This window comes from Mobula birostris, chromosome 5 (assembly GCF_030028105.1).
Source record: "Mobula birostris isolate sMobBir1 chromosome 5, sMobBir1.hap1, whole genome shotgun sequence".
NCBI classification, from domain to species: Eukaryota; Metazoa; Chordata; class Chondrichthyes; order Myliobatiformes; family Myliobatidae; genus Mobula; species Mobula birostris.
In genome coordinates, this window is record NC_092374.1 from 43,389,456 (window position 1) to 43,416,689 (window position 27,234).

Genomic DNA, 27,234 nt, shown 5'->3' on the forward strand with positions numbered 1-27,234 from the left:
AGTAGTTAGCCACCTGGAGATCCTGCGTTTTGCGGTGGACAGAGCAAAGGTGCTTAAGCAAATCACCGATGTATAGGAGGCTGCACTGGGAGCACCGGATACAGTAAGTGCTCCCGACAGATTCACAGGCGAAGTGTCGCTTCATTTGCCAAGGGTGTTTGGAGCTCTGAATGGTGGTGAGGGAGGAGCTGTAGGGGCAGCTGTAGCACTTGTCCTGCTTGCAGGGGTAAGTACCAGAGGGGAGATCAGTGAGAAGGCATGAGTGGACAAGGAAATTGCATAGAGTGTGATCTCTGTATAAAGCTGGGAATGCAGAAAGTGGGGGATAACTGAATATTGTTAGAAGTTATTGCTTTCAGCAGATTACAGTGCAAATTCTTTTAATTAGGAGTTAGAAAAAGACTAAAGGTGCCAAAATGATTAAGTTCTGACAGAGAATGATAGATTGGAAGTGAATACTGCAGGTTCAAGAACAGTTACTACCCCACAACCATCAGGCTCTTGAACAAAGGGGATAAATGCACTCACTTGCCCACAACCAATGATCTTGCTTTAAGGACTCTTTATCTTGTTATCTCATGTCCTGGTTGTTTATTACTAATTAATTACATTTACATTTGCACAGCTTTTTTTCTTCTGCACCATAGAATTAGGATGATGTTTTTGCAGGGAAATGTACTATGGACATGTGGTTGATGTTTAGGGATCTCTTGCAGGATGTTAAGGATAAATTTGTTCCGGTGAGGAAGATAAAGAATGGTAGGGTGAAGGAAACATGGGTGACAAGTGAGGAGGAAGATCTAGTCAGGTGGAAGAAGGCAGCATACATGAGGTTTAGGAAGCAAGGATCAGATGGGTCTATTGAGGAATATAGGGTAGCAAGAAAGGAGCTTAAGAAAAGGCCAAGGAGAGCAAGGAGGGGGCATGAGAAGGCCTTGGCGAGAGGGTAAAGGAAAACCCCAAGGCATTCTTCAATTATGTGAAGAACAAAAGGATGACAGGAGGAAAGGTAGGACCGATTAGAGATAAAGGTGGGAAGATGTGCCTGGAGGCTGTGGAAGAGAGCAAGGTCCTCAATGAATACTTCTCTTTGGTATTCCCCAATGAGAGGGAACTTGATAACGATGAGGACAATATGAGTGAGGTTGATGTTCTGGAGTATGTTGATATTAAGGGAGAGGAGGTGTTGGAGTTGTTAAAATACATTAGGACGGATAAGTCCCCGGGGCATGACGGAATATTCCTCAGGCTGCTCCACGGGGCAAGGGAAGAGATTGTTGAGCCTTTGGCTAGGATCTTTATGTCCTCATTGTCCACGGGAATGGTACCGGAGGATTGGAGGGAGGCAAAGGTAGTAGGGATATTCCGGGTAATTATAGACCAGTAAGTCTTACGTCTGTGGTGGGAAAGCTGTTGGAAAAGATTGTTAGAGATAGGATCTATGAGCATTTAGAGAATCATGGTCTGATCAGGGACAGTCAGCATGGCTTTGAGAAGGGCAGATCATGTCTAACAAGCCTGATAGAGTTCTTTGAGGAGGTGACCAGGCATATAGATGAGGGTAGTGCCATGGATGTAATCTACATGGATTTTAGTAAGGCATTTGACGAGGTTCCACAAGGTAGGCTCGTTCAGAAAGTTAGAGGGCATGGGATCCAGGGAAGTTTGTCCAGGTGGATTCAGAATTGGTTTATCTGCAGAAGGCAGAGGGTGGTGGTGGAGGGAGTACATTCAGATTGGAGGATTGTGACTAGTGGTGTCCCACAAGGATCAGTTCTTGGACCTCTACTTCAGTGATTTTTATTAACGACCTGAATGTGGGGGTAGAAGGGTGGGTTGGCAAGTTTGCAGATGACACAAAGGTTGGTGTTGTTGTGGATAGTGTAAAGGATTGTCGAAGATTGCAGAGAGACATTGATAGGATGCAGAAGTGGGCTGAGAAGTGGCGGATGGAGTTCAACCCGAAGAAGTGTGAGGTGGTACACCTTGGAAGGACAAACTCCAAGGCAGAGTACAAAGTAAATGACAGGATACTTGGTAGTGTGGAGGAGCAGAGGGATCTGGGGGTGCATGTCCACAGATCCCTGAAAGTTGCCTCACAGGTAGATAGGGTAGTTAAGAAAACTTATGGGGTGTTCGCTTTCAGAAGTCGAGGGATAGAGTTTGAGAGTCATGAGGTCATGATGCAGCTCTATAAAACTCTGGTTAGGCCACACTTGGAGTACTGTGTCCAGTTCTGGTCACCTCACTATAGGAAGGATGTGGAAGCATTGGAAAGGGTACAGAGGAGATTTACCAGGATGCTGCCTGGTTTAGAGAGTGTGGATTATGATCAGACATTAAGGGAGTTAGGGCTTTACTCTTTGGAGAGAAAGAGGATGAGAGGAGACATGATAGAGGTGTACAAGATAATAAGAGCAATAGATAGAGTGGATAGCCAGCGCCTGTTCCCCAGGGCACCACTGGTCAATACAAGAGGACACGGCTTTAAGGTAAGGGGTGGGAAGTTCAAGGGGCATATTAGAGGAAGGTTTTTTACTCAGAGAGTGATTGGTGCGTGGAATGCACTGCCTGAGTCAGTGGTGGAGGCAGATACACTAGTGAAACTTAAGACACTACTAGACAGGTATATGGAGGAATTTAAGGTGGGGGGTTATATGGGAGGCAGGGTTTAAGGGTCGGCACAACACTGTGGGCCGAAGGGCCTGTACTGTGCTGTACCATTCTATGTTCTATGTAGTTGATTTTTCATTGATCCTGTTGTAGTTACTATTCAATAGATTTGCTAAGTATGCCTGCAAGAAAATGAATCTCAGTATTGTATCTGGTGACAGATATGCACTCTGATAATAAAATTTACATTGAACTTTGAAATTATCTATCTGAAGCTATTAAATTCAAATGAAACGTTCCATACATTCCACTCTTCCCATGCAAAACAACATTGAAGAAGTGTCTATGTAACAAACAATTACAGTTCATCATTCCATGGCTCTCAGCATCACAGACCAGCTAATAACCTGATTGTTGCAACACACCTGTGTTATGTTTTGTAACTCTAGAAATTAATCGAAAGAAAAACATAGGAGCCCATGGATAATTTGTTTTACTTTAGTGAGGTGAGCACATATGAGGTGGTGGCATAATGACATATGCCATTCACATACTTTGTATATATGACCCAAAATGAATTATGTAAACTTAATCAAACAATATATTTGCAACATTACTCAAATATTACTGAAATATTAAGTACAGAACAACCTGGCCCTATCCCCCTGTGTTAGCTCTAATTATGTGAGGCTCTCATTGACTCATAGAGAAAAGGGCCATTCCTTAATCCATCAGAAAATGCCTTGTCCACCCAGCATCGATCCACATATCAGAGGAACTGCTCTGGTTTCTATGGATGGCGGCTCTCTGGCGTGATTTTTAGGTGTTTGACTCAGTAGCAGGACCACAATCAAAGTTCAAGTTCTGCTCCGATTAGGCAGATGTGCTCGTTATAATCTGTGTTGGAAAAAGTAGGTTTGAAAATTATGATTAGATTATATTCCAGAGTTTGAAAGCATGTTTCATAATGTATAAAGATTTCTTTCTTTCCTTGGGAGATTACATTACCATCAATATTCCACATGCCTGCTGCTTCTGACTCTGGTCGGGGGGTTATGTTGCTGTAGAATCTGTAAGCCAGCCAACTCATGGCAAGTTTTGGAATCAAAGTTACCATCCAGATTTCAGTGATGTAAAATAAACATTAAAAAAAACTGGGTTAAGCAGATGGGCATTATGACTCAATAAAATAAAAGTGGAATTCATTCCTGAATTAAGAATGATAAATACACTATTCACAGAACTCTTTCCAAATGATCGCTCTGTATTTTGTTTCCCTCTGCCTCATCATTAAGCTTAGCTTGCCTCTGCCACTCTCTGCATTACATCAAGCAAATCCTTGAAACTCTCTTCTTGCACAACTTCTCTGATGAGAATACTGCCCTGAAGATGATGCTGAAGGTAAGCACTGGCACACTGCAATGCTCAGCTGTTCAATTAATTTCATTTGCAAGGTCTTTGCTTTCACATGCATCCTTTCTCCCCATCGCTCCCCAACCTCCTTACCACCACCTGCAGTTTTATTGCACAGCCACCAGACTTCTCAACATTATTTCTTTCTTTAATGCTCCATCACCTACATTGCATCAAAAAATCTAACTGAATCAGCAGGCAGCTTCAATAAATCTTTATTTGAAGCTTTAGTTTTTGTTTTATGAGGAGCCATTATAATGTCGCAAAGGATAACATTGCTGCTGAGCGAAGCACAGAAAATGGATAGATGGGATGAAGTAGAGCCGAGACCAACATGTAATCTGGCTCTTATTTCCCATAGGACTAACCCAGCTTATCTTTTTAAAGAAAAATGAGAGGCAGATTGCTGTGCATAGCCATATTACCATTTTGTTAGTTTCATTTTTATAAATAAAAGAAAACAGTTTGGAGCTTTTCTTTAATAAAATCGTGGCTTCCTTTGCAATTGAAAATGCATTAAGAAATGCATATATAGTGCAAAGAATTCTTTTTTATTATTAGTTAAATTGCATGGTATGTTAGTACAGTAAAAAAGCAATATATATGGGAGAAAGATGACATACAGTAATCTGCAATATTATTTATTGTAACACTGTAACAGGCCCTTATCTCCCTGAAGAAAGCAGACCCAGAGTCAATAGGAATGCATTGAGTAACAGAGTTCAGCCTAGAAATCTGAATGCATAACACCTTTTTTCTTTTAGCTTTCTATGGCTCAATCATCACTGTCCAAATACTTCCTCAGTTCCTTTTTCTTGGTCTATCATTATTTGAAGTATTTTTATTCTGTGTACTCTATGTTGTGATATTGGTTGAACTTGCCATCCGTTGATGTTGGATCAATTTTAGGGCTCAGCTTCATCAAGGGTGTGGTCAAGCACAGGAGGGACGTTTCACACTGAAGATCAGTTGTCTCTCCTCCCTGGTGTTTCCTGTTCTCCATGGCAGCTGGTCAGTGACTGCCAGAGGGAACAGTTCTCTTAGGTCCAACAACCTTTCATATGCACGATTCAATGAAGGCATGACAATGGCTCATTCCAGTGTCAAGCATTAATTCCTTAACAACACACACAAGATGCGAGAGGAATTCAGCAGGGCAGGCAGGAAATGAATAAACAGTCCTGGCCCAGACCACTCCTCAGGATTCATTAATATGTGGGGTCCTGAATCCTCCCTGGAATATCTCTATCTGATACAATATCTATTCTATAAAACCTACTGAAATGATACAATCTATTTGTGGTATTTTATTAATTGCAATATTTTTCACATGTAAAATAATAGGCATACTTGAAGCCAGATAAGTAAAACCAGACAAAGTCAGGATAAAGGCATTAATATCAATTCTGACTCTTCTAAGTTATATTGGTCTGGAAATTTCTTCCAGCAATTCCAGGAAATGGTGCTGTGTAGCTGAAAAACCATAGGATCAGTGTAGCTGTTTCCAAGAGTCAAACATCATCAAATATAACCCCTGATCTTGTGGGGAGGCTTTTCTTTGCTGAGACACACTTTATTCTCTGGCTTAAAATTCCTCAAATTCACCTGTGGTTTTCAATCTCAATGCTTTGGCAAAAAAAGAGATTTCCATTTGCTTCTAGAACATTCAAGTTTGATTTCCCCTGAAGCACTTAAATTGTTTGTCCCCAGTGTTATGTGCGCCCTGCTGGACCTCAATGTCATCTCTCATATACCCTGACCATGAAGATCAAGATCACATTCGGTTTCCAAGACACCAACTGCCTACTTCAGCTGTCTACTACTGCACTAGAAGGGTCATCCAAATGGCATGTTCAAGGACAGCAGAAGTCAAAAGAGCATGAAAATTAAAAACAGAACTGGGTCATCGGCCCTGTCATTTGTCAAGATCTCCTACCTCAACTCCATTTTCTTTTACCATCCTCATATTCTCCCAATATCTGATAATAGTCCGCCATCTTTAACGACTCAGTTCTTTAAACACTGCCCCCCCCCCCGAGCCCGAGCCCTCCTATCCACACTCAACAGCTTCAACCTCCACTCATTGCTACCACCGGACTGTCGATTCCTCGGTAATTAGTTCTTTATTGTCATATTACTGAGGTACAGTGAACATCCATCCACACAAATCATTTCACCAAGTCTGTACATTGAGATAGCGCAAAGAAAGAGCGATAACAAAATGCAAAATAAGATGCTAAAATTACAGAGAAAGTGCAGTCCAGGCAGACAATAAGATACAAAGACTATGGCGAGGTAGCTTGTGAGGTCAAGAGTTTGTTTTACCATACAAGGAGACCATTCGATATTCTTTTAACAGTGGGATAAAAGCTGTCTTTGAGACTGGTGGTAGGTGCCTTCAGATATCTGTATCCTCTACACAGTGGGCAGGGGAAGAAGACAGAATGTCTGGAATAGGGGAGGTCTTTGATGATATTGGCTGCTTTTCTGAGCCAGAAAGAAGTGCATGGAGGTGAGGCTGGTTTTCAAGATGTGCTGAGCTGTTTCCACAATTCTCTGCAGCTTCATGCAATCTTGGGCAGAGCAGTTGCCATACAAACTGTGCTATATCCTTGATTTCTGTAATATCCAAAAATGTATCATTCTGTTTTGAATGAACTCAGCATCCAGTATTCCAAAGACTCACCACTCCTCTGAATTGTCCTAAATTGTCTGACAGTCTTCTGAGGCAGTGACCCATGATATGTAGACCTCTGCCTGCAGAAACTTTCTCCCTGCATCCAGCCTGCAGAGTTCTTTGAACTGTGTTCACTTTAGTGAGATGATCTCTCAGTCTTCTGAGCTCATGTATATTCTCAGACCTGATGGAGAGCTAGAGTTGAAACTGTGGAGACTCTCACAGATATTCTTTCTCTCTGGCCACAGATGAGCTTCTAGAGGACTGGAGAATGGGTAGTATGGTGCCATTGTTTAAAAAGAGTGGCAAAAATAAAACAAGTCAGTGAGTCTGACATTGGTGTTGGTTAAATTGTTGGAGTGAATTCTGAAGGACAGGATCCACCTACACTTAGAAAGACAGTCAGTCTGGCTTAGCACATGGGAAGTTGAGTCCAACAAATCTATTGGAGTTCTTTGAGTAGGAATCCAAGAGTGTAGATAACAGTAGAACAGTTGATATTATTTATATAAACTTTAGCAATACCTTTAAAAGATTCATCATGGCAGGTAAGTCTGGATGGTTAGTTCACATGGAATCCAGGGGAGATCATCATTGGATTCATAACTAAACTCAAAATTGATCCAATGATGTTATAAGGCTGCAGCAAGGATTGAACTTCAGTATCAGGCACTCTCAATCTTTGTGTCAAACTCCTCAAAACCAAACAGATTTTAAACTTGGCTTGTCTTCTGCTTGCTACTCCATAGATGATTGCTATGGTACAATGGAGAGCCATTTTCCCTTTCACAACTCCCGCAAACATGTCCTAGAAAATCATCATAGTATGGACAGCAATGCACCATGAAGTTCAGGGTAAAATTAGGCTCAGCCTGCTTATTGCAAGCATCTTTTTTGATTCAAAATTAGCAAAGACAAACACCTGTTTAGCAAAAGTTATGCAGAATAATTTGGGAGGTTCCATGCACTTACACAAACCCATTAAAAGTTTAATAGATAGGTCAACGATTAACAAAATTATCTTCTTCAAGGCTAGAGCAAATTAGTTGAAATATCATAAAATACTATAAAATTATGGTAGGATTTTTCACAAAATTGCACCAAACAGACCCATTGTCATATCTTGCTGTTGAGTTCACTGGATCAGAAATTGGTTTATCTAGTTTGCTGAACCTTTTTGTTAACATTGAGTCTAGAGTTAATGGTCTTCATCCACATTGCTGGTGGATATTTACCCCTCTTCGATGATGCATAAAATGACTGGGCATCATGCTTCTGAGGTACTGCATGTCACATTCTCACAACTACTGGAGTTGTTGATGCATTAGAGGTTCAGGAAGGTTACTTCAGATTCATAATCTATACTTCTCAGATAAAAACTGACTGATTTATTTGTTTCTTTCTTGGGCAGAAATGTAGTTTAAACATTTCTCACTTAGTTGCATGGAACTTTGTTTTTCTCTTCCTAATAGAAAGCAACCAGCCATCATTTTGCTGGAGGTAGATTAATTGTACAAATAAACTTGATAAAGTGTAACACCAATGCAAGTCAGTGCTTGGCTCAGGGTAGGGGAATGCCACGTATAAAATGATGACATCAGGCCACTCACAAACAAAACATGGTTCCTCTTCATAGGGAACAGCACAATAAATTACAGCAACTTCTGTGCCCTTCTCTTGTAATTCATGGTTCTACAACTTTCTCATCAGTTCCCCGAAGAACTGCTCCCAATATCAACTACCGAGCACATGTGAAAAAGGCTAATATGATGAACTGAATAGAACTACAACGACAGCATTCAGAACCAAATTGAGTCCTTAGTTCCAAATCCCCAGAGCAGCTCAGAGTAGGCCCAAAGCCTCGGTATTCAGTTCATCGTATTAGCGGGGAAAATCGCCACAAAGTTCGCAGACACAAAGCAAAGCAACCAGGGGCAGCCTTACAGCCTTAGCATCACAGAGAGAAGAGACCTCAGACTATGTGGACTGGTGTTTAAATTGTCTGAACCTCACACTAGGACCTGGACACCATCATGATGAATCATTCCTTGCCCAGATTTCACTGCCAGAGAAGCCGTTCATGACCTCTTCAAAATAACTTGGCACTTAGAGCGATTCAAATCTCGACACTCACCGCCCAAGTTTCAACACCCTACATTTCCAGTCTATTTGAGCCAGTATTTAGATTGTCCAAACAACATATAGTATCTCACATTAGAACCCGGGTCTCATTGTGGCAAATCACTCCGGGCCTGGAAGGCATAGCTCAGTTATTTGGAAGAAGTCAAGGTCAGGAAGTTGGATCTTATATATGCTGAAGTAATTCCTCAGAGCAGGAAACAATCAGAAACATCCATGAAGTGGAACTACTCTATAGCCACTACACAATATATATCAGTACAAGTATATGGACTATAGAGGGAAAGTAATTTATCTTGATCTGGCTGCATTTTCCATTGTTAACTGTCACAATGAAATGCTTAGAGGGATCATATCTGAAAGTGCTGACAATATCTGCAGATAAAACATGGCCACTGATAAAAGGGTGTTCACAAACTTGATCTTGTTCTAAGAAAGGGTTTTCATACATTGCTGATCAGTAGGGAAGACTGAACATTTAAGGATGTGCTACAACAATGCTTGGCCTAATGACACTGATATTCAAAAGAAGAAGGTGCTGTATATATGAAACAGATTACATTTTCCTACTGCACTCTTTGCAGGCAAATAAGTTGCAAATAACAGATCAAAGCCTTAAGTTTTGTTTGAAAAGTGGCATAACAAAATTATAGTTGTGGATTGGAAGGAAAGAAATTGCAATCCACTGCAATTTGCCTATCACCAAAACAGGTCTATGGTAGATACAATCTCAATGGCTCTTCACATGGCCTCAGATAACCTGGACAAAACAAACACCTAGATCAGGATGCTGACTATAGCTTAGGTTTAACAGCATCATTCCCACAATCCTGATCGATAAACTCCAGAATCTGGACCTTGGGACCTCCCTCTGCAATTGGATCCTCAACTTCTTAATCTGTACAGATTAGCAATAATATCTCCTACTTGCTGATGGTCAACCACTGACACACCTCAGGGAGGTGCTGAGCCACTGCTTTACTCCCTCTATACCCATGACTGTATGGCAAGTCATAGCTCAAATGCCATCTATAAATTTTCTGATGATACAACCATTGATGGCAGCATCTCAGATGGAGATGAGAGGGCGTACAGGAGCAAGATATACCAGCTAGTTGAGTGGTGTCGCAGCAACAAGCTGGCACTCAATGTCAGTAAGACCAAAGAGCTCATTGTGGACTTCAATAATGGTAAGACAAGGGACCACAAACCAATCTTCATAGAGGGATCAGAAGTGGAGAGAATGAGCAATTTCAAGTTCCTGGGTGTCAAGAGGATCTAATCTGGTCCCAACATGTCGACGCAGCTATAAAGAAGGCAAGATAGTGTTATATTTCATTAGGAGTTTGAGAAGATTTGGTTTGTCACCAAAAACACTAAAATATTTCTACAGATGTACCACGGAGAACATTCTGACAGGTCGCATCAGTGTCTGGTATGGGGGGTGGGGGGGAGTGCTACTGTACAGGATTGTAGGAAGATACAGAAAGTTGTAAAATTTGTCAGCTCCATCTTGGGTACTAGCCTCTATAGTATCCAAGACATCTTCAAAGAGCAGCGCCTTGGAAAGGTGGCATCCATTATTAAGGAGCCCCATCACCCAGAACTTGCCCTCTTCTCATTGTTACCATCAAGAAGGAGGTACAGAAGCCTGAAGGCATGCACTCAGAGATTCAGGAACAGCTTCTTCTTCTCTGTTAGCTGATTCTTAAATGGACATTGAACCCATGAACACTACCTCACTTTTCTATATTATTTCTGTTTTTGCACTATTTTTAATTCAACTATCCAATATACATGTATATACTTACTGTAGTTCTTACGGTCGAGACAACAAAGACTTATGGAGAAGAGGAGTTCGGTGGGTAATAAAATGGACGAGTTCACGGCGCTAGGCAGGCATCAGAGAACATTTCGGGAGTGCAGTCTTATGTGTTTCACTGGAACGGGGCTGCACGAGGACATACCCAATCAAAACTTTTCCATGGACAGCTTCCAGACCGTTCGGGCTGACGAAAGTGCACTGAGAGCGGTAAGCTTAAAGGAGTTGGGTGCTTAATGTTCTGGTTAACAACAGATGGTGCAATCTGGGTCATATTACAATCGAGGAACGTGTTTGTAGACCGGATATTGAACTTTTTACTGTTGGACTTCGGCCATATTCCACTGAGATACAATACTGGGCAGCACGGGAGGTCGTTCCTGCCTGTGGCCATCGAACTTGCAGCTCGTCCCGTGGAGAGTCAGACACCCTGAGCCAATAGACTGGTCCTGGACTTATTTTCCATCTGGAATAGTTTGTATTTTGTTGTTTGATTGTTTGTGGTTTTTGTATTGCTATATTTATGCTCTATTCTTGGTTGGTGCGGCTGTAACGAAACCCAATTTCCCTCAGGATCAATAAAGTATATCTATCTATCTATCTAGTTGATTTTTTCTCTATATTATCATATAGGAAAAAAAGTACTAAGTTAACAAATTTCACGGCAAGTGCCGGTGATATTAAACCTGATTCTGATCTTATTTTCTCTTAAAGTATAAAGATCAACAATTTCCTTTATAATGATAAATACATCCATTTGAGCAGCTGATGGAACTTAGAAATTATAGCAATCCATTTAAATGCTGTGTATGATCTGAAATAATATTTTTCTCAAAAGTTAATTATATCAAGGACATTTTAAAGCAACAAAATTGGTTAAGATTATTGTTTTGTTATTTTCAGGGCTGTGCCTTTTACTGGGGATTCACCACATGGATGGCTTATTACATCAATCACCCTCTCTACACACCTCCCAGTAGGTACAACACTTACTGCATGATTTAGAATTCAGCTGTTATGAATTTTCTTCCAATTTCATGGTTTCATCTTAGGCTGTTTGACAATTTATTCCATAATGAGTTCAGAACGTAACAAGATTATTTTACCTCTGTGTCCCCATGATGTTTGCAGTATTATAATAGTCAACAGTAGTTCGTTAATTTTCACCAATTAAAACAGTTGTGCGTGATACCAGTTCTGGAAAATTATACTGAACAGAGACATCACTTCAAATGTGCTTAATGGATTTTGAAACACTTTGAATCATCATGAAATGAATTAGAATTATTTTCTATAACCTGTTTATTCCTGTCTCAAGTGTTTAGATATCATAAAATAATGTTTGATTATGTCATTGTGGTACTGAATTATCCAACTGTGAGTGAATGCATCCTATTCTATTTTGCAGCATATTTTGATTTGTTGTGGGCTTGTCAGATTTCTAGTGAGACTACACTTGTGGGCAATAATATCCAAGTTGTATAATGTCCAGACAATTCAGGGAGATAGGAGATGTAATTGGACATCAATATATTAGCTGCAGTACTTGATGGCTGTTAGGCTGGACACAGAGCAACTTTCGGTACCAAAATTTAATATGACCTAGTTAAAACAACACCTATCTCTAATTCTCTGCATTTACTGATGATTTTATATTCATATAGTTGGGTTCTGATGCTACAATCATATCAACATCACTTACTAAGATAATATGAATAGCTGACAAGTTAATCCAATCCAGTATTTTAGTCAACAAAGTAACTCTGGACATAGAAAATATTTTTTCTCTGTGTCTGCTCTTAGACAGTAAGCTGGTTCTTGATGCTTTGGTACCCAGAGTTGAACAATGGAGAACATGGTACAATCCTTAAGGTGACAGCAGAGTACAGATCAAATTGAAGGTTGTGTGGGGCATTGGCAGATAGAATTTAATCCCCATACATCTTGAGATTTCATATGGGGTAGGACATGTAAATGGTAGGTGGCTAATGAATTTTACTGAGCAGAATGACCTAGGGTCAGTCCATAATTCCCTGAAAGTGGTAACATGGATAAGGTGGCAAACATGGTATATTGCATACTTGCTTCTACTCATTGGCATTAGAAAACAAGAACTGAAACATATTGCTGCAACTTTATAAAACAGTGAGTGGTTAGGTCACAATTAGGGTATTGTATGCAGCAATGGTTGCACATTACAGGAAAGCTGTGGCTGCTATGAAGGGAGTGGAGGGGAAATCGCCAGCATGTAGGAACTATGACATTATGCCCATTACAGAGACTTAGATTTCACAAGGGCAGGATGGCTGCTGGATATCAGAAGTTCAGAAGTTTCAAAAGGGACAGGGAGAGAAAGAGGGGTGGGGTTGCTAATTGGGGATAGAGGGTATCATGGGGAGATTGCTTGCAGAGTCAGTGCTGCTGGAAGTCAGAAACAAGGGAAGGGAGATCACTCTATTGGGAGCACTCTATAGAACCCTATAGCAACAGAGATGCTGAGGAGCAAATCGAGATGCAGATTTTGGAAAGGTGCAAGGGCTGTTGTCATGAGTGACTTCAACATGCCAAGTGTTGGTTGGCACCTCCTTAGCGCAAAAGGTTTAGATGAGGCAGAATTTGTTAGATGTGTCCAGAAAGGATAGGCCATCTAGGAGAGAAATCATACTGGATCTAGTTTTAGGCAATTAATCTGGTCAGGAGACAGATTGGTGGAAGAGCATTTTTGAGATAGTGACCACAACTCCCTGACCTTTACAATAGCCTTGTACAGGGATAGGAGCAAATGGAATAGAAAACTATTTGACTGGAGGGTGAGGGGGATATGATGCTATTAGGCAGGAACTTAGGTGTGTAACTTGAGGACAGGTGTTCTTTGGCAAATGTACAATGAATCAGAATCAGAATCAGGTTTATTATGATCGGCATGTGACGTGAAATTTGTTAACTTAGCAGACCAGTTCAATGCAGTACATAATCTAGCGAAGAGAGAAAAAAAAATAAAACATAATAATAAATAAATCAATTATATATATTGAATCGATTTTTTAAAATGTGCAAAAACAGAAATACCGTATATTAAAAAAAAAGTAAGGTAGTGTCCAAAGCTTCAATATCCATTTAGGAATCAGATGGCAGAGGGGAAGAAGCTGTTCCTGAATCACTGAGTGTGTGCCTCTGTCATATGGGGGGGGGGGAGCGTGGTGCGTTGGGAGCGGACCCAAATACCCAAATGCAAGACACAGACACTGAAGTACTAGGAACGGGACTTGACTAGAGAGCTGGGTAGGGACATGACTGGATGCAGACCAGGAGCTCGGACAAGAACACAGACTTGGGCTAGGACATTGGCTAGGCAAGCGGGACCAGGACTAGGAACTGGGAACTGGGAGCCTGTGCTTAGACTCTGAGCCGGAGCCTGGGCAAGGACCCAGAACCTGGGTCTTGACTCGGGCTTGGACCCCAGAACTAGGCGAGGACATAACATGGCTACAGCATTGGACATGGCTTGGGTTTCTTCGAGTCTTGGGTATGGGCTCCGAGCCAGAGATTGGGCAAGGACCCAGAACCTGGGTCTTGACTGGGGCTCAGACTCCAGAACTAGATGAAGACATGATATGACTACAAGTCTGGATGTGGAACTCTTGCACAGGATGAGGCACACGGACAGGACGAGGATGCAAAGCCTTGATTTGGACAGGACGAGGTTCTTGGACATGCCTTGGACAGGACAAGGTTCTTGGACGTGCCTTGGACAGGACAAGAGACCCCTGGACAGGATGAGGGAACCCCAGCATAGGACGAGGGAACCCCAGCACCAGGCTGGGCATGGTACTCCTGGGCTGGGCGAGGCACATAGATAGGATGAAAACACAAAGCCTTGACTAGGTCGAGGGAGACAGGAACACAGAGCCTTGGACTTGGGAGACAGGAACGCAGGATGCAGAGCCTTGGTCTTGGGGACAGGAACTCAGAACCTTGGTTGAGGGAGGACAGGAAAGCAGAGCCTTGGTCTTGAGAGAGCAGGAACGCAGAGACATGGAACACAGAGCCGGAACCCCTCCTTGGAGACAGGACATAGAGCTTGGACTCACACACAGAACATAGAGAGACAGTTCCCAACACAAGGTAGCGGCAAACAGCCGGACCTACCTAGCGAAGGCGTGGACACAGAAGCAGTTCTCAACACTAGGTAGTGGCAAACAGCCAGACCTACCTAGCGAAGGCATGGACACAGAGACAGTTTGCATCACAAGGTAGCAGCAAACGGCCGGACCTACCTAGCGAAGGCATGGACACAGAGACGGATCCCAACAATAGGTAGCGGCAAGTGGCCGGACCTACCTAGTGAAGATGTGGACACAGAGACAGTTCAAAACAACGATAGACAGTTCCTTATCTTGCTTCGGCAGTTGAACTTGACAGCAGTGCAGGCGAAGGTTGCAGGCAAGGGTTACAGATGAGGCGAGGCTTCAGACACTGGTTGCAGGGCAAGACTTCAGGAGGAAGGGGCAGAGAAGGGATTCAGACAGGGGGTTGGGACAGGAACAGTCCAGCAACTGAAACTGTAGCCAGCCCAAAATATGAATCAGCTTCCTCAATTAGAGCACCCAACAGAAAAAGGGAAAACCAGAAAACCTGGAATAAGGAACAATGGACCAGACTGTGAACCGGAATCTGGACTTCATGGACCGGACCATGATAGCCTTCAGGCTTCTCTACCTCCTACCTGATGGTAACAGTGAGAAAAGGGCATGCCCTGGATGCTGGGGGTCCTTAATACTGAACACTGCCTTTCTGAGACACTGCTCCCTAAAGATGTCCTAGGTACCATGATGGAGCTGACTAGATTTACAACCTTCTTTCGGTCCTGTGCAGTAGCCCCTCCATACCAGACAGGGATGCAGCCTGTCAGAATGCTCTCCACGGTACAACTATGGAAGTTATTGAGTGTATTTGTTGACATGCCAAATCTCTTCAAACTCCTGATAAAGTATAGCCCGCTGTCTAAATTGTTACTTAGGGAACAATTGCATGGGGTTCTCGACAGGTTTGTCCCACTGAGACAGGGAGAAGATAATAAGGATAGGAAAGGAAAAATGGTTGACAAGAGAATGGAACATCTAGTTAAGAGGGAAAAGGAAGCATACTTAAGCTTTAGGAAGCAAGGGTTAGTCAGAGCTCTTCAGGTTGATAGGGTAGACATGAAGGGGCTTAAGTAAGGACTTTGGAGAGCTAGAAGGGGACATGAGAAAACCTCGACATGTAGGATTAAGAAAAACCCCGAGACCATGGTGAAATAACAGGAAGATGACTAAAGTGAAGGTAGGACTGATCAAGGGTAAAAGAGGAATCATGTGCCTGGAATTGGAGAAGGTAAGGACAGTACTTAATGAAAGGGAGGGACCTTAATGAATCTGAGATCAGAATAGATCAGGTTAATATGCTGGAACATGTAAAGGTTAAGAAAGTGGATGTGTTAGAATCTTTGAAAATCATTTGGATAGATAAGTTCCTGGGGCCAAAAGTGATATGACCCAGGCTTCTAGGGAAGTGAGGGAAAAGATTACTGCAACATTGGTGATGATCAGTGCATCCTCGGTGGTCACAGGAGGGTGGCAAATGCCATTCCTTTGTTCGGTAATAGTAATAGGAATAATTCTGGGAATTATAGACCAATGAGTCTCGTTTCAGTGGTAGGCAAATTATTGGAGAAAATTCTTCAAGACAGGATTTACAAGCACTTGGGGAAACATAATCTGATTAGGGATAGTCAGCGTGGCTTTGTGAGGGGCAGGTCATGCCTCACAAACCTGTTTGTCTCCTTTGAGGAAGTGACAAAACAAATTGAAGGTAGCACAATGGATGTGGTGCATATGGATTTTAGTAAGAGGCTTGGTAAAGTTACCCATGATGTGCTCGTTCAGAAATGTAGGTATCATGGAATCCAGGGAAACTTCTTGCCCACAGAAGGTAGATGGAGCGGATAGTGTTTTCTGCCTGGAGGTCAGTGACTAGTTGGGATCATTTCTGAGACCCCAGCTCTTTGTAAATTTGACATAGATGAGGAAGGGTGAGTAAGCAAGTTTGCAGATGACACAGAGGTAGTGGTGAAGTGGATAGTGTAGTGTACAATAGGACATTGATGGGGTCTAGAGCTGGACTGAGAGGTGCAAATAGAGTTCAATTCAAAGAAATGTGAAGTGGTACACTTAGGAAGGTGTAACATGAAGGCAGAGTTTGGAGTTAATTGCAGGATTCTTAGCAGTGTGGAGGAACAGGAGGATCTTGGTGTCTAGTCAATAGATCCCACAAATTTGCTGTATAACTTGACAGGAATATAGTGTTTTGCCTTCATTAGACAGAGGGTTGAGTTCAAAAACAACAAGATAATGTTGCAGCTCTATAAAACCCTGAGTAGACCACACTTGGAATATTGTGTTCAGTTCTGGTCATCTCATCATTGAAAGGAAGTGGAAACTTGAGAAAGGAGGCAGAGGGGAAATACCAGGACATTGCCTGGATTAAAGAACGTGTCTTAAGTTGAGTGAGCTAGGGTTTTTCTCTTTGGAGGGTAGGAGGATGAGAGGTGACTCGACAGACATAAGAGGCAAGGACAGCATGAGCAACCAGCAACTTATTCCCAGGGTGGCAATGAGAGAGCATAATTTTAGGATGATTGGAGGAACATACAGAAGGGATGCTCAAGGAAATTTTACTACACAGAGAATGGTGAGTGCATGGAATTCAATTCTGGGACCACTGGTTGAGGCAGATACAATTAGGACATTTCAGAGATACTTGGACAGGCACATGAATGATAGAAAAACGGAGGGCAATATAGGAAGGAAGGGTTAGATTATCCTTGGACTAGATTAAAGGAAAAGCACAGTGTCATGGACCACAGAGCCTGTACTGTGCTATACTTCTCTATGTTCTATGATGTTGCCTGGATTGGAGGACTTTAATTTTGAGGAGGGACTGGATAGACTGAGCTTGTTTTTTGTGGAGTGCAGAGCATGATGGGGACCTGATAGAAGTATGCAAGATTATGAAACGTATAAATCTTTTTCCTCCATGCTAGAGGTATCAGAAATAAGAGGGCACAGTTTTAAGGTTAGAGGTTAGAGTTTTAAGTAAATCTGAGGGTAAAGCTGTTTTTACACCAAGAGTAGTTGTTAACTGGAATACGCTGCCAGAAGAGGTGGTGAAATTAGATGGAATCACTGCTTTTAATGGGCATTTAGACAGATAATTAAATAGACAAGGCATTAAAAGATACTGTCCTAATGTGTACAAATAGGTGGCCACAACAGTTGGCATGGACTGTTTCTGTGCCGTCACTCTAGTACTTCTCTTGCCAAAGGGTTTTGGCCAGCAATGTCGACTGTACTTTTTTCCATAGATGCTGCCTGGCCTGCTGAATTCCTCCAACATTTTGTGTGTGTTGTTAGTAGGTTTATCTCCTTTGTTGAGCACAATTACTTTGTTTCTTTGTTTTCCATTTGGTAATCTGAGTTTTGAAGGCAGACACACACACACACACACACACACACACACACACACACACGTGCTCTTACTTAGAACATTCCTTTGTCATTGCTCCTCAAAGTTCTAGGATGCTCTGTTCCCACTAACATTCCTGGAGTAACTTTGCACCTTCTCATGTTTTGTGCAGTTGTACACAATAGAAGCTGCCATTACCTTCTCAAGGGCAACTGTTGACAGGCAATAAAATAAACAGCCTTACTCTTGTCACTCAAAATGAATTAAAAATAATGCTTGTGGGAAATACCTATGGTAACAACGGCTCCTTTCACCTTACTCTTCTTGTCAACACTGCACAGGCCAAGTCAGGACCTGTCTTGCAATTTTCAGCTTTCTTTGAGGAATGATCCATGCATTATGTATGACACAGGAATCATAGCTTTAACGGTGGTTGTGCTGTGAGCCCACCTAATTAGTGCACAGTAGGTTTCACCCATCAGTGGAGACAATTTAAACCCATGTACAATAACTATTTATGAAATATTTGTTGTGTTAATCATTACTCTTCTCTGTTCTCTGAAAAAAGGAAATCAATAGCATGATGACACTGAAGGGTATAGAAGAAAAAAAACCGTGAAAGGCAGCTACACACAAAGGAATGTGTAAGAATCAGAGATAACTGGAAATTTATATGGGATATAAATTTCGAATGAGAGAATTTGTAAAAGATTTGTCACTGGCAAGTCCTTGACATTAAGTGAGTCCTCTCTCTCAGGAATTCTTTTTCAGCTTTTGCTGAGTCTTTTGCATTAGTTTAAAAGAAGTGTTAATTCTGAGCCAACAGTAAATTTTATTTAAAGTCAGAACATAGTCACAGATAGGAAGCATATTGCTTGTGCACGCAGCTAAATTGAGGCTAATCTCAAATATGTTCCCGGAGCTAATGGCTGGCACGTCCCTCTCGAGAGATCAGAATGGATTGTGAGTAACTCCCACCACTGTGCTGCAGCAAAGGTCTGGGTACATAGCAACGCTTTCCCAGTTTGGACTCCCAGCTGTTTTTTTTGTGCCTTCCTCATCCACTAAAAGCACAAATCACATATTCTACAATTTACTATCTACACACAGACATTTATATTAACTTACACAGAACACTGCAGCTTGTAAAATCTAACAGGGAGGGTTGCATTTCTATTGAGGTTTTCACATAATTGGCATTGAATACAAGAGCTAGGCTGTTATTTTTCATCTGCACGATAAGTGGGTTAATCCACATTTAGAGTATTGTGAGCAGATGTCCTCATCACACTTTAGAAAGGATGTGATTAAGCTACAGAAGGTGTAGGAAAGATTCAAAAGCATATTTGTCTGGACTGAAGTTCTTGAGTTGGATAGGAAGGGTTTGTTTTCCCTGGAGACATGAATGACCTGAGAGTGAAGGAGGCAGAGAAGTAAATAATCAGAATATGTTTCTCGTAGTAAGGGCATCTAAAACTAAAGGACAAAGGGCTATGGTGTGAAGGGGACTTTTAAAGGGCATTTAATGATTACACTTTACACACAAAGAGTAGTTTTGTTGGAAATAAGCTGCCAGAAGAGTTGCTGGAGACAGGAACACTAACGTCATACACAAGGCAAATGGGCAATACCTATAGGGGTATGGAATTAATGCCAGTGTGGATTTAGTATAGACAAGTATGATGGGTCGCATATACATAGTGGGCTAAAGAGCCCGTTTCTATGCTGTACAATTATATGGCTCTGTATCCCCAGGACATCCCAAAGCAGTACACGGCAAAGTGCTTTCTGTAGTGTAGTTACCATATAGGCATTGCTAAAACAAGCTTTCTGAAACAGCTACTTGACAATGAACGAGCACATTGTTTCTCGGGAGCAACGCACACAAAATGCTGGAGGAAATAAGCTGGCCAGGCAACATCTACAGAGGAAAAAGAAAGTCAACGTTTTGGGCTGAGGCCTTTCATTAGAACTGGAAAGGAATGGGGCATAGCTCCATTCTTCTCACTTCTCACTTTTGGGCTGATGCAACTTTTCTCAAGAGCAGTAGAGTTTGGAATCCTGATTACGATGATTATATTTACTTTTCAATGGAAAAACAAATGAAAACTGACGAGACTGTAAGCATAATGAAGGTAGATAGTTTAAATCTCAGTAAGTAGTATATGAACTTTCCTAATTTTTGACTTTAGTTTTCAGAAATTGACTTCGATCATGTTCAGAGATGTTATCGACATAGCTTCTAAACTCAATACTTTACATGCAGCATCTGGGTGTTTCAGAAGACTCTGTTTTACAGTAGGCTACAGAAAAGACAGCACTCCAATGAATGCCTGCTGGACAGGAAGAAGGACGCAGAACTAATCTAAGCGAATGCAGAATCAGCAAAAATACATGTGATAGGGCACAAAAAGGAAGATTAAATGGTCCAAAACTAGCCAGATTCCAGTTCATGTCTCTCAGTGACACAGAATAGAGATCTTCAGAGGAGTTTCCATAAAATCTGAGCTTAATTAAGTTACCAATGTGATAAGTGTGACTACACTTACAGAAAACAAAAGCATTCGCCATCAGTGAGGTCCATCATGTTGACAGTTTAAAGCACGAGACTCTTTTTAGTGTTGTTAATGGATGAGAAATATCAGCCAGGGCACTGGGAATAACTCCCTGAACTTTGAAACAATAGCATCTTGTCATCTGTTATCAATAAATAATCTACTGGAGGAAACTATCAGGTCCAGTAGCATTTGTGGGAGGAGAGATATTGTGAAGGCTTCAGGCTGAGATGCTGCATCAAGACTTTGCTAGGTTCAGCTATGATAGGGCTTCAGTCTGACCTCTCACCTGAAAATACCATAGGCAGCACTCCCAAAATCAGAAGTGGAAACAGACACAGAAACCTAAATATTTAAAGGAGCCATTTTAAAAACTCAGGCAAAAGTGTCATCCATTATTAGAGTGGTGCATTTTGAGAACTGTGGAAGCAAGCCTGAAAGGTCCATGTACAAATATTTTGGAGTCTACCTGGTTACATTCAGGAAAACAAGCTGATCGCTTCCACCTCAGAGAACAAACCTAACATCCCCGATGCCAATAAGGTAGGACAAATTAAAAGCTGCTTCATCTGCAAACTGTCCAATGTTGTTAAACTGCTTATATTAGAGAGGTCTGCACTCAGTTTCCATTCAGTTACCCATTTCTACTACAAAGAGTATCAAATTTGACACAGAATGATTTCTTGGACAGCAAAAAAAAACTTTCAAATGGAAGCACAACACTGTAGATGCTGGAATTTGGGGTAAAATTAGCAAGTCAGGCAAAATCTGTGGAGGGAAGTAGGCAGCTAAAGTGTCAGGTCCTGATCCTTCATCTGGAGTGAAAGAGTAGTGGGGAGATAATATAAAGAAGAGAGGAGAATTTGTGAGGTGAAAGCTGGAGATCACATAAAGAAGACAGGAGAATTTGTGAGGTGAAGGTGGATCCAGGATGTGAGCGCTAATTCAGGTCAGGGGATGTTTAGATCAGTGTCCACAGTTGAATTAAAACCTTGTGACAACAAGTGTGCATATTTTCTTGTGATGTATTCCTATAGCATTGGAAAGATTTCATTTTGCTTTGTAATCAGCACATCATCAGAGATCAGGTATAACAAAGTAATGAAAAGCATCAGCCACTTGAATGAGAATCCTATCATTTTAATTTCTTAATTGTGACATGATAGTAGGAAAATGTGTTCTGCCAAGTGAAATTTCAGGAAAATTTAGAATGAGTTAACAAATCCCAAATGATTATGCAAATAGCAAATCCATATCGCTGCAGCTAAGAAGCTTCTTTGTTAATACTGGATGAAATACTTTGAGCAACAAAGAGTTTGCCAAAGGTACCAGTGAGCTCGATAGGATCTGTAAGAACGGAAGGAATTATTCAGTCTTTTGGATCAAAATGTTGCAGTAGGACTGCTTTGAGATGCATAACAGATACCATCAGCAAGTCCAACAGGATAAAGAGCGAGGATCATCCGGGATGAGGAAGTAATTTCACAAGAGTCTAGAGGCTGTGCCTATGAAGCAGGGAAGGTTATGTGGAAATTGATTCAAGCCATTAATTATTATGTGGATATGCTGGAAAATAAATGGCAGGAACTTCAGTAACTAAGGGGGGCACAATTTACACTAATTGCAAAATAATACCAAGGGAATTTTTATTTTGGATTCATTTTGCCTTGGAATGCTTTTCCTAAAATGAGATTCAACAGAACCATTGAAAAGTCACTTGAATTGTACTTTAAGGAATGAATACAATATTTTTGAAGAAATAGAGGGAGAATGTGATTCCAAAGGACATCCTTCAAATGCCAATATAGCTGTAATGGGCAGAACGACAGATTTGTACCTGGAATCTCTGACGATGTGCATCTTTTAAAAGGCTACAGAATGTATTCAGAATATGACAGGTTTACAGGGTCCATTTTCAATGTAACTATAAATAAAGAGATCATTTCTGGAAAGGTAAGTTGTCGGATAAGCACAGGCATAGAGAGGAAAGCTTGGGGCACTGAAGCATAAATACGGTTTTTGGACTCGTGCCAGTTCTAACATTCAGATTTATAAGATTAACAAAGAGCTAATGCAGGACTGGAAATAGTTTTAAATTTTAATTCAGCCAATTGTTTTGGGAATTCCATTTCAGTTTTCGAATTTTAAAACGGAATACATCATTAAAGTCATAATTAGACTAAAATTTGCTCCTTCTGTGCATTATTTAAATTTCCTTTCAATTGTCACACGCAATTTAATAATAATTTGGGCTTTCGATACCAACCCATGATTAAGACAATAGGTCATAAATTGCTGTAGGGAGGCATTTAACGATGTGTACTATTGTTTAGACTTACTCATGCATACTTAAGATTTTTACAGTATTTTGCCAGGTTTGTTGCTGGTAATGTTACAGCAGAAGAACTAATGGACTGGGACCAAATTTCACAGGAAAAGGAAGTGGATATATCTCCTTAAGTTAAATAAATTAAGCTGCTAACTCTTCTACTGCTTACCAGTGCAGTTAGAAATAAATGTTAACATCCCTGAGCAATTTAGAAATGCTCAGTCTTGGTAATTCACTATTGCTCAGTAACCTATGGTTTAAAGTCTTCCTTTGCCTTCCTTTTAGTCTGATGTTTCATAATTATTTATATTTGTTTTCTGATTGGGAAGTTGATGAATATGTCAGGAGATGGCAAGACTTTGTGTTTCAATATGCAGTCCTTTCTGATTTTTCTTATTATCCAGCCTAAAATGAGATACCATTTATTTTTCCAGGCTTTGGTAACAGACAAATCATTCCAGCCTTGGTCTGTTTCCTGGTATGTACCAACCCAGTTTATTATGTACTCTCTTGGTATACTTGATAAAATTGAGAAGTACTTTGACAAAATGTTGCAAGCATGAAACGTTAACTACGTATTTCTTTTTTTTTCCATGGGCACTGTCTAATCTGAGTGTGTTTAGCATTTGCTACCTTTATTACAGCATCTGCGGTCTAAAGATTTTCATTACTGCCATTCAATATTTCCCCTTAAGATCAGAGAATGTATGCAATAAACAACCTGAAATCCTTGTTCATTGCAGGAAACCACAAAAACAGAAGAGTGCCCCAAAGAATGAATGACAGTAAAAAACATCAGAACCTCAAAGCGCCCACTCCCCCTCCCTGTCCCCCAACACTTATTTCAGCAAAAAAAGCATCAGCACCCTCCGCCTAGCAAGCAAGCAGTAGCAAAGCCCCCAAGCCCCTGCATGATCTGCAGGACAACAGAAAATAATTGTTTACCTGACAACTCATTATACCACAGGCTCTCTCTCTCCCGAATAAAGGGGTAGAGAGATGTCACATAAGTGTCACTCAGTAAGAGGGTAGACTGACAAGACAGAAAAAGACTTACTGATTTATAGTGTTAATGTCGATCATGTCACTTTTATTTCCGAGTTCTCCAACTCAAGAATCGGCAACAAACTCTCCCCCACCAACGAAAGAGAGAGAGAGAGAGAATGAACAAACAGTTTGCTGAGTACAAAGCCCTCCACTGTTCCCAATTTTTTCATTTTCTCCCGTGACACTTCAGTTGGCTCCACTGTCATAGAATCAGCTCATACCCAGGGCCACAAAGCGTCAGAGCCCCAAAGGCAAGCTCATCTTCTAGCCTATGTCCTTGGGATATCGAGAAACAGCCAGTCGATGAGTCCCAGGAGCGGGTCCCTTTGCCACAAAAGATGAAGTTTGAGTGTAGCTCTGGGTCAGGATCTCTGACAGAGCCCTATCCACTTTGAAAAGGAAAAAACTCTGAATGTACAACACATTGAACCTTAAAGTGGATATGCTACAGCAGCAGAAGACCACAAACCTGCACTCACTGAGTGTCTATAGTTCTGCTCTGAACACCCCAGTTACTAGGCTTCCACCACCCCTAAGAATAAGGAATAAGTAATTCTAATATTTTTTGGTCCTTTAAATGAAGAAACTTCTTCATCTCGATCTTGATCTAAAATAACAAGTCTCTTGTTCTAAGATTGTAAGTACTCATTCTAGACTTCCAACAAGGCAAATACTGAAACTTACATAATCAATTTTTTAAGGTTTGGATTTGGTTCTGCTAGATCGTCCGTGTTCTTCTAAGTTCCATGGAGTGTACGGAGACTGGACTCACTCTCTTCTGATGACCAAGCCTTTTTTATTGTTTCCAGCGATTTTTTTTCATTCCAAGTACATCTGAGGTGGCTCATTTTGAAGGAGCATTAACCTTTATGCCTGGAGAACTTGCTGAATTTAGTTCAGGCCCCTGAAAGTAAATGTGCCTCAGTCTCTTCTTCAAATGTGTTCATTTTAAATTGTCTTCTTCAGCTGATGAAGGATAACACTGATGCAATTTACTAAAGTCTTAAATATAGACAGAATGCAACCAGGCTTTATCTGAATGGTAAATTATTATATGGCATTTTCTGCAATCAAAAGTAATTACCTAATTTTTTTAATTCTCATAATCTCTATCTCTAATCTTCAGCCTGCATTTTTTGGGATTGTTATATCTGATATGTCATCTACACCTGGTTTTTTCAGACCTCCATCAGCATCTTCAGTTGTGTAGGCTCTGAGCTCTGAAACTACCTCCCCAACTCTTTCCAATTGCCTCTCACATCTTAATGTTACCTTGGTCAGTCATGATAAATGTGTCTGGTCAGAAGCATGTGGGTGGAACAGTGCTGTAGTAACAGATTGCAGCCTGACAGCTCTGAAAACCTCTGAAATCCTGACCTCGAGTGCTATCTGTTTGGACTTTGCATGTTTTAGATGAGGGAATTGAAAGCAACATTAGCAAATTTGCTGATGACACAAAGCTGGGAGGCAGTGTGAAATGTGAGGAGAATGTTATGAGAATACAGGGTGACTTGGACAGGCTGGGTGAGTGGGCAGATGCATGGCAGATGCAGTTTAATGTGGATAAGTGTGAGGTTATCCACTTTGGTGGTAAGAACAGGAAGGCAGATTATTATCTAAATGGAGTCAAGTTAGGAAAAGGAGAAGCACAACGAGATCTAGGTGTTCTTGTACATCAGTCACTGAAAGCAAGTATGCAAGTACAGCAGGCAGTGAAGAAAGCTAATGGCATGCTGGCCTTCATAACAAGGGGAATTGAGTATAAGAGCAAAGAGGTCCTTCTGCAGCTGTACTGGGCCCTGGTGAGACCACACCTGGAGTACTGTGTGCAGTTTTGGTCTCCAAATTTGAGGAAGGACATTCTTGCTATTGAGGGAGTGCAGCGTAGGTTCACAAGGTTAATTCCTGGGATGGCAGGACTGTCATATGTCGAAAGATTGGAGCAACTGGGCTTGTATATACTGGAATTTAGAAGGCTGAGAGGGGATCTTATTGAAACATATAAGATTATTAAGGGATTGGACACGCTGCAGGCAGGAAGCATGTTCCCGCTGATGGGTGAGTCCAGAACCAGAGGCCACAGTTTAAGAATTAGGGGTAGGCCATTTAGAATGGAGTCGAGGAAAAACTTTTTCATCCAGAGAGTGGTGGATATATGGAATGCTCTGCCCCAGAAGGCTGTGGAGGCCAAGTCTCTGGATGCTTTCAAAAAAGAGATAGATAGACCTCTTAAAGATAGTGGAATCAAAGGTTATGGGGATAAGGCAGGAACTGGATACTGATTGTGGATGATCAGCCATGATCACAGTGAATGGTGGTGCTGGCTCGAAGGGCGGAATGCCCTACTCCTGCACCTATTGTCTATTGTCTATTGTTTTCCCTGTGACCCTACAGGCTCTTCCTGGGTGCGGCTGTTTCCTCCTATATTCCAAAGGCATGAGGGCTGGTAGGTTCATTGTTCTTTAAAAACTACCTCCAGTGGCAGTGGCCCAGTGGCAGATTCTGGGAGGATATTAGTGGAATGAGGGGAGAATGAGATGGGAATAGTTTAGAATTGATGTAAATGTGTGGTTGATGGTTGTCATCGACTCTAAGGGCTGAAAGACCTGTTTCTAATCCGTGCAACTCCAGTGCCTTTGTATGTCAAAGGTGCTATATCATCGCATGCTGCTTTTGCTCTTGAAAATTGCTCTTGAATCAGAGAAAATTTTCTCAAGCATTTGGTAAAAAATCAATATTCTGATGTACAGAAGAGGTCAGGTCCATTAAGTGTTCATTTTCGAATATCTCTTAGGATATTTTGGCATTGCTAGGGCTCCTCTTGAATTACAGAAAACTGAGTGTTTTTTTGCTGCAGGAACAAATCACCTATGCCTGCAGTCAGCTGTGAATGACACTGAGGTGTAAAAAGGGAGCCTACTACAGTTCCCCTAAAATAACCAAACAAAATCTCTGAAGGTCTTCTACCCCTGATGATCTTTGATCAAAGAATAAAATGTAAGCAGACATGAATGGCAAAGCATTCCAAATACTAATTAGTAGTAGTATTATCTGGCCACTTTATGGCCTTTGTGTCACATTCTTGCTATATTTATTACTTTGAGGGAAATGGTTGTATTCATGTGAACATGATTCA

General features: G+C 41.3%; 1 protein-coding gene and 1 long non-coding RNA gene across 5 annotated transcripts in view; one reads left to right on the forward strand and one right to left on the reverse strand.

Annotated features, from left to right (window-relative positions):
* The window catches only part of LOC140197675 (trans-2,3-enoyl-CoA reductase-like), a 215,712-nt gene that overhangs the window by 135,363 nt on the left and 53,115 nt on the right, over positions 1–27,234 (forward strand). For 3 of the 4 annotated variants that reach the window (XM_072257976.1, XM_072257975.1, XM_072257974.1), the window contains 4 exons: positions 3,909–4,014; positions 10,659–10,874; positions 11,568–11,640; positions 23,486–23,529. In XM_072257976.1, the coding sequence (XP_072114077.1) occupies positions 3,909–4,014; positions 10,659–10,874; positions 11,568–11,640; positions 23,486–23,529 (439 nt within the window). The remainder of the gene's footprint in view (positions 1–3,908; positions 4,015–10,658; positions 10,875–11,567; positions 11,641–23,485; positions 23,530–27,234) is intronic. The other variant, XM_072257977.1, reaches the window with a different exon arrangement.
* The window catches only part of LOC140197676 (uncharacterized), a 58,044-nt gene that overhangs the window by 9,044 nt on the left and 21,766 nt on the right, over positions 1–27,234 (reverse strand). The gene's annotated exons all lie outside the window — the stretch shown is intronic.